The 8,541-nt window shown below is 47.3% G+C and overlaps 1 protein-coding gene across 1 annotated transcript in view; it reads right to left on the bottom strand.

Annotated features, from left to right (window-relative positions):
- Positions 1 to 1,316: 1,316 nt before the first annotated feature.
- The window catches only part of Plxna4 (plexin A4), a 464,905-nt gene continuing 457,680 nt past the window's right edge, over positions 1,317 to 8,541 (bottom strand). The window contains exon 32 of the mRNA XM_006991601.4: positions 1,317 to 7,739. Within this exon, the coding sequence (XP_006991663.1) occupies positions 7,644 to 7,739 (96 nt within the window). The 3' untranslated portion in view covers positions 1,317 to 7,643. The remainder of the gene's footprint in view (positions 7,740 to 8,541) is intronic.

Genomic DNA, 8,541 nt, shown 5'->3' with positions numbered 1-8,541 from the left:
TCTACACTGGCCAGCAGGGGCCCTGCCTTACAGGTTGGAGAGACTAGCGTGTGGCTTGCCAGGAAGAGTTAGAGCAGAATAGCAAAACTTGTTGCATTTTGTAAAGAGACTCTGATGGTGAGGGCTGGAGGGCTGTTAAGACAGATTCGGGGGCTGCTGAGGCCCCTGACAAAGCGCTGTCAACATCGTGGCAGTGAACTTACTCTCCCAAACATGCAGAGGCACCACCCATGCGGCTGCCTTAAATGAGAACAAAACCTTAGGTAGAAGGGCTACTCTCTGATGATTAGTGTCTGGAGAGAGGAGGTGCCACCATCACCATGGGAGAGGTCACTGCCCACTTCTGAGCCCCCTTACCCAAACAGTCACATAAAGACTCCAAATCTCAAACTGCATTTTTATTATTTTTTAATAAACTTTATTCTATATTACAAATAGTTTTTTTTGTTCTGAACTGCAAAATAGGAATGCCTTATATTTACATACACAGGTATACAATTAATTATAACAAAGGTACAGAAGCTTGCCTTTACCAAGTTACAACTGGGCTCCAATTTAAATAGCATAGGTTTTCTTTTAAAAACTTTTTTAAATCTTTTTTTTTTAATCTTACTAGGATACTCTTCTTTAAAAATCAAAACCAGAAGACCCTCTTTTTTTTTTTTTTTTCCTTCAGAGACCCCATTCACCTGTCCTTGAGGCTCAGGGTAACACTGTTGTCTAAAGGTATACTTTGCTTTCTGCTCTCGAAGGGTCAGTATTCAAGGTGGTGAGGGTTTTGGAATAGAAGTGGAGCACGCTGGGAAGGGCTGTGTGGTGAGGAGAACAGAAATGATCTGCCCTGCCTCTCTCAGTGGCCTCTTGCTCCTCAGACTCCCAAGGCCTCTGCAGCTGCTTAACCCATTCATGCGTCCATTTCTATTTCTCTCCCTTCTTTGCCCTCCTAGCATTTGGGGCCTAATTCTGGGTGCTCTGACCAAGCCAGAAACCCTGCTCTCTCCCATACCTCAGTGCTTGGAGCCATTGTCTTTCGTGGTACCTGGAGTTGCTGGTTGCTATGGTAACGTCACAGGACCCTGCTAGAAGAGACAGAGGCTGTTCCCTACATGCTAAGTAGGGGGCGGGGGGAGGCAGCATCCAATCCTTCCTTCCCATTTCAGGCCTGGGGACCTGGTTCCTTTGCAGAGCAGCCAACCCAGGAAGAAGCTAAGATGCCCCAAGCACACCAGGCCCAGGCAGGGAGGGATGTGGAGGGGTGTGGGGAGGGTCATCCATTCTCAAGCCATGTCATTGGTTTCCAAATGGAAACAAGAGTCTTTGAGGTAAACTAGCTTTTATTTGTGAAGAACAGAACGGAAGGTTTCATAAGCCTACAAGCTGACAAGAACGGCAGGGGAAGGTCAGGAGGATAGATGAGGACACATAGCCCATCTTTGCCTCTTGCTCGAATGGAACTGATCTCTGCACAGGAACATTCCTCAGTTCTGGTTGTGGAAGTGTTCTCTGCTTCAGAGTGTCTTTGGGGGTGCTGCTTAACTGTACCCTCTGTTTGTTTAACTGGTGCTGTTTGGAACTCTACTCTCATAAGGGAACCCTTCCAACGTGTGCTTGAGTCTTTAAAGATACAAACAAAAGAAATGGGCAGAAGAGGCAGAAACTGGCAGAACGACTGTCCACTTGCTTTTGTGTTATTGGGGAGGGGGAGCTTGGGTCGCCCCAAATTGAGCTTCAGTGTAGTTTGAAGGAAGCTGAGAAACAATATGAAGGATTCATTAATTCCAGAGACAGCCTAGAGAGCCAGGACTAGATAGGAACCCAAGGAAGAGGGAGGAGGGGGAAGAGAGGAGGGATGTGAGACTCCCCAACCAAAGACCCCACCAGTTAGAGCCTGGCCATCTTTTCCAGGAGCTAGAACACAATGTTCTCTTCACTCCTCAGGAACTGTTTGCTCTGCTCAGCTTCCTGACAGCCATCAGTCTACTCAAGGGATTCCAACGGGACACTAAGGAAGACGTCTGTCTTTCCAACCAAAAGACTCAAATACTTTTTAAAACTTGGACGCTCCCTAAATATTAATAAAAAGCAATATTATTGAAGAGCCATGATTTGTAGTAAAAAAACAAAAAAAGTCTCTCCTAATATTAAAAACATTTCCTACAGTGATTGCTTTCTAAATGGGAGGCATGGGGTGGCCTCTCGGAGCACCAGGAGAAACTTACAAGCCTCTTTCAGGAGTTGCACCTTTACTATTACCTGGAATGGTACCCCAACTATCCACTTATAATAATGAAGCTTGCATTGATTCCATGCAGAATGCCCTGGGGAGAATCCACGAGAGACGGGAGGAGTGGCCTCTGTCTGTCAAAAGGGCAGGGGAAGCATGAGGGTATTAGCAGCCATGAGGATGCTTCCCCTAGCATGTTCACAGTTCACATGGGGGAATTTCTGGACCATTTTCCTATCTAATGGAGAGGCTGTCTCACTCCTACCTTTAAGCTAGCCTCATCTGCTTAGAAGTCACTGGAAGAATTTAAGAATTCTACTTAACTCTTCCTCTCAGTTATTTTACATCCACAGCCAGGCTCCCTCTTTACTTTCAAATTCTTAATATAAGCAATCAAAAAAATAAGGAACTACAAAACCCCAATCAAATATCCCACAGCTTTTTTCCAAAGGGGAGGGCCGTCTAGTCAGGCCCCACTTGTCCTGAAAGGATGGGCGGAGGCCCTTGATGTGGATGAGGAACATGGAGGAAAGGCCAGAGAAGAGCCAGGACAGCCAGCTACCTGGACAGGGTCACCTTGGTTTACTCACAGAAATGCCCCTGAACCCCAAGCTTACTGGAACTGTCACTGGGTGCTGCCCTTGGAAGGGACATAAGCTGAGTACCTCTGAGTTTCCCACCTGCTGAGTACCTCCTCATATCAGTCATCTCCTGGCTTCTGGGGCTCTCTGTGAGAAGGGGGAAATTTATTCCTGATGACAGGAGCATTGGCCTTTCTCAAGATGAAGTATTAACTTGCTGTCTGGTGAAGCCAAAGGCAGAGAGTTCTAGGATACAAGACAGAAAGGGGCCTCTGCTGTTTGTGTCAAAATGAGAGGTGCTTAGGCCAGGATGGACCACAGTAGCATCACCCAGGGTCCTAGAAAGTGGGGCAGAGCCTTGCCTCTTAGAGATCATTTGGGATGCCATTGCTTGTGACTCCTCTAACAGAGGACCCACAGGGCATTGGCTGGAGGAGAGGAGACCCTCTCACTCAGGGCAAACAGCCAAGGCTAGGATGGGACAGCACTCACTTCTAATGGACTGAAGAACTGAGTAACTCCTGTATCCAAATCAGTACTTGGCCTCAGGGAGGCTTTTTGTACAGGAGGGTCAAGGAGGAATAGGGAGAAAGCTAGCTGCCAGAGTGGGGCACAGTCAGGAGACAGACATGCACATGGGGTGGGAGTGGGGGTGTAGGGTGGTACATGAGCACCATGGACCTCTGGGATGGGATGTTAGGGTGGTGGACGTGCTGGGTATTATATCAACATTAACCCAGTGGAAGCAGGACCAGAGTCTACAAGCACAGAAAGACTTGGTCTGTTAGCAACTCCTGCTTCCTTGGAATCGTCCTGGATACTCTGCCTTGAGCTGTGGGATTCATTAAAAGTATTTCTCTTCCCAAATGTGGCTCCGCTCAGGCACCACTCTGAACTCACTCCAGGTCTGTGGACTCCCAATATGAAGGCTCCAGGGGCTGGCTCTGGTCATGCATGCTGCACAGGGTTGCAAAGTACCTTAGTCTGGGAGGGGGAGGTTCTCTGTTTGTCCTCTGTCCCCAAGTTTAAAACTGTATTGAAAGAAGAAGGCAAGAAAGTATTTTCCTGAGGAAGTAACTGACACAAACGCTAACGACTTCATGGCACTAAGAAACATTACTGTGTCTCCTTACAGGGAAGGATGAAGACATGACCAGACCACGCCCACACCTAGAGAGACAAACATGCCACAGAGCGGTAACCAGCCTGCAGATACCTTCCTAGGTTCCTTCTACCCAGTCTTTTACTTTCAGGACCCCATCAAACTCCCTGCTCCCTGCTGGTCTTCTCCTTTCAAGATTCAAATCCTCAGCCGGGCGGTGGTGGCGCACGCCTTTAGTCCCAGCACTCGGGAGGCAGAGGCAGGCGGATCTCTGTGAGTTCGAGGCCAGCCTGGTCTACCAAGTGAGTTCCAGGAAAGGCGCAAAACTGCACAGAGAAACCCTGTCTCGAAAAACCAAAAAAAAAAAAAAAACCAAAAAAAAAAACAAACAAACAAAAAAAAAAAAAAAAAAAAAGATTCAAATCCTCACTTGGTCAGTCATTTGGGATGTGTGATCAGCAGTACCATTTTGACCAGTGGTGTCAGGAGCAGGAGGATGCAGAGGTGAGGTGAAGGGGGGAGGTGAGAGAGGATACCCATTCCCCCTCTGAACAAACTCCAAGAGATAAATAAAGGTTCTACGGTCCGCAGATCCGCAACAGCCCACAAGTGAACTCTGGATGGGGGCGAGGCACCGCTCTGTCTTATGTCCTAGTTTCTCTGACTTCGTTCTCTGAGAGCTCACAGACCATCAGGGTCTCTCTGACTGCTAAGAGGAGCTAGAGAATCTCAAGGGGGAGTTGCGAAGGAATATCTGGGAAGAAGTGACAGATTTCAAACAACGTTGCCTAACCTTGCTTTTAAATGTATCACACTTGCAAAAACAAACAAACAAAAAAATCAAATGGGAAACAAAAACAAACAAGCAAACAAACAGCAAAAGGAAAGTTGATTTTTTCCCCCCACAGGCAAGATGGGCCTTGATTTCTGAGTCCTCAAGCAGGACACAAGGACTGCCTATGAAGTACCAGAAAAAACCCACATCATCAATTAAAGTGAAAGAATCTGCCCAAAGCCCCCTCAAGAGAAACGAGGAAACCCAGGAAACCCAGTCAAGACTGTCCCCGCCTCTTTCTTCCTGATATGTGTATTTCTCTGAGGTGTTTGAAGTTTTGCTTGTTAACAAAAGCAAGGAAAAAAAAATTCTGTACCGACAAAATAATAATAATAACAACAGTAAAATCATCCGGTGGGGGGGGGGGGCGAACATGTCAGCAAAGCCATGGTAACAGTCTCTTGTTGCTGCTGTTCATTTTTTCTCTAACTGTGCAAAACTTAAAAATCAAAGCACACTACACACACACACACACACACACACACACACACACACACACACACACACCTTCCATCCTGCAAATCTGTGTTAAATATGTTCATGGCTCTCTCCTCCCCAACCCTTCATATGTGCAAAAATACCTTCTCAGCTGAGGTGCTCCCTCAGCCGGACCTCCACATGCACCCTGAAGCCTGCCAGGTCCCATGGCTTCATGGAAGAAAAACAATAGTCACTGACAGAAATTCCATATGTCTCCACCTGGCACTTGCTTTGCCAAAACCTCTGGTGGTCTTTTTGGTTTGTTTTTGTTTTCTTTTCATTACCCTCCCCACTTCCAATGCCTCTTTCCCCAGACTTTTCATCCTTTTTCCTACATTGGTGTGTCTTTGCCATTTTGTCCACAGCAATGCCACAGGGTGCTGCTCTGGGCTGCCAGAGTTCAGCATTCGCAGGTGACATCCTGATTTCCTATGGACAGAAGAATGGTCTCACCACACAAACGATGAACACTCAGTGATGTATACTGACCCTGAAGGATGGACAGATGAGCCAGGGGACAGAGAAGGAGACCATCTCAATATCCTCCTACATAGGATAAGAAATCTTTCCATGCTTTCTACAGATTCCTAGGTGCCTTCCTCAACCCTGCTCTCTCATATGGGTCTCGATGTCCTAGAAGGTGCAGGATGACACATGGACTTGGCTTGAAATGGTACAGCTCCTTCTCCATATGAGGCTCATTCTGAGTGATGGGAAGAAATGACATGTAATGCATGGAGAATGAAGGAAGGTAAGGATGTGGAATGCTATCAACACCGCCTTCTCCAACGCCTCTCTTGTCTGCATGAGTGGTGGACAACAAACCTCAGCTGTCTAAAGAGATTCTTGCTTATGGTAGAGACTGGACCATTCACTATCTAAGATCCCTTCAAGACTGTAGGTTCCCAAGACCCACTAGTAAACACCTCTTGTCATAACCACATGTTACATTTCTGAGCACACATTTGCCTGATTTGGCTAACAAAATGGCATATCAATAGATGGGAAAACACAATGCAAAGATCAATGCCAAGGCCATGGTTAGTGGTATGCACTTTTCTCTGTATCCAACCAGGTCCCTCACTTGGCTCTCCAGTCCCTTCCAGGCACAAGAGCTGGTGGCTGAGGCTGGCTGGCATCTTGTTTTGTCCTGGTGAGGCTGTGCTTAAGTATGTTTCCTCTGATGATGACTTCAGAAGGGATGAGGAAGAAGATCCACTGAAGAGACAGCTGATATGTTGATGAAACAATTCCCACAGAGCTCTGGACAGTCCAGTGACAAAGTCATCTGCATAGCAATGGCACCAGATTCTGCAGGAGGGACAGGGGTTGGGCTGTCTGCCCTGGCCTTCTAGGGTATTCTCAAAGACAGTGGAGATGGAGCCTTGGAGACGGCTGGAGGTAGAATCTCCTAGATGCACTCTGCATTTCACTGTGAGTTTTGATGATGGTGATAAAGGAGCATGGAGATGCCTTCTCTAGACAATACATGAGGCTCTGGCAATGGACCTTTGACTACAATCAGGATGCATTTGAACTTGGGGGTGAACAGAGAACAATCAATGTTGCTTCTGGCATAGATGATACTCTTTCCTTCTCTCTCTCTCTCTTTCCATGCTACATTTCTTTTTTCAGGAACCAGATTAGATGATGTAGGAACATCTCCATGGTGGAATGTAACTGTTAGTTCTTCCCCTGTCTGACTTTTTACAGGAAGGGGAGAAAGGTCTGAATGGATGCTTGGAAGGCCTCCAAGGATATTGGGAGGGGACAGAAGGCTGCTGGACATCAAACAGGTAGGCAGCGGCCCCTGAGAGAGCATCTTTAAACTTCCACTGGTCCCTACTCCAACATCTGTAGGAGGCAAGGCCTTTTTCTCACAGTCACAAAGCACCCAGGTCACTGCCTGGCCCCTTGTTGTTGAGTGTGTGGAAAGGGAGATCCGAGTGATGTCTCCTACTTCAGATAATACTGAGCTCACAGTTGTTTCCCGAAGCCAGGTTTTGGACCACAGTGGGGATTCTCAACGCAGAAGGTAAAGTAGCAGCATAGGAATGTTCTCCATCCTCAGCTCCTCCTTTTTATTTGAGCCCTGCTGCTGATGCATGGGGCCAGAAGCAGCTGGGAGGGAGAGCCTCACTCTGACATCTTCTGGTCAGGTCTCTCACCATGGGGCCTGGCCATCCCTGGACTGACTGAGGGTCAGTGACCTGGTCCAACCACACTGGTGGAGCAACTGAAAGAGATGGAACTCTGGAAAGAGGGAGAGACAGAAGAGGGAGAGAAATAAAAGGAGAGACGGCGCTGCTCGGGGGTTGCTGCTGATGCCTGTCGGAACTTGCACTTGGTAAAGATGATAATCTAGACTGAGGCACGGCTTGGTGTGTCCCTCCCTCCAGGATGGCCCTGGAAGGACAGTTCTCAGCTGTCTAAGCTCATGAGGGTTATGACTTGTTCTAGTTTGTAAGCCAGTTTCTGCTTTCCACACTGGTCATCATGGTCCAGGGGTCCAAGGATCTGTGAACGAATACAAAATGGAGGATTACTAGTCTGGGTATGGGTACCTGGGTTTTTAGGGTACATAAAGACAGCATGGCTATTGTTGGGACATTAGTGTACCTGCGGCTACTGGCACTGCTGTGAAAGCAAGCAGCCTGAGTGACATGGGTAAGGAGAGGTGGGAGGCATATGGGTGCACAGGACACCAACAAATACACTGTCACACATCTGGAAAATGTGTGCATTCCATTGTCTGTGAGAGACAACTGGTAGGAGCAGAGGCTTTGCTGAAGATGCCTATCCAGAGAAGTCACTGTCATCTACAATCTCAATGGCATCTGGGGAGCTCCATAGCGAGTACAAAAGTAGGGTGCTGGGGGGGGCAGAATGCGCTTTTCTGATATTAACAAGTCCTACCTTTCCCTCCAATATAAGGAAGGGCTTCCCCAGCAGCTTCTTGGGGGCCCAAATATCCCCCAAATATTTTCTAACTGACATTTAGAAAGTCAGTTAACTTGTTTGTTAAAAGCCAGATATCCCTAAAGGAATAAGGTTGTAGGCTGACTATACTTTCCATCCCTATTCTATAATTGGCCCATAGTGGCTAAGGTCTCCAAAACCCATTTCTAAGGTCAGGCGATTGACAGAGGACAATGATGGGTGATTGGGATGTTTTCCACAAAGAGACTCAAGACATGCCAGATTGAGTCATGGCTCTGCCAGTTGCCAGGCTGGTGATCTGGGGTAAAATATGATCTTTTTGAAGGATCATGCTTCTTTCTCTGGAATCTACCTCTGCTTTGCTTGGGTCTGGTGGATA

This window comes from Peromyscus maniculatus, chromosome 3 (genome assembly GCF_049852395.1).
Source record: "Peromyscus maniculatus bairdii isolate BWxNUB_F1_BW_parent chromosome 3, HU_Pman_BW_mat_3.1, whole genome shotgun sequence".
Taxonomy (NCBI): domain Eukaryota; kingdom Metazoa; phylum Chordata; class Mammalia; order Rodentia; family Cricetidae; genus Peromyscus; species Peromyscus maniculatus.
Note: the sequence above shows the minus strand (reverse complement) of the source record. Positions and strands in the feature narration are given on the sequence as shown.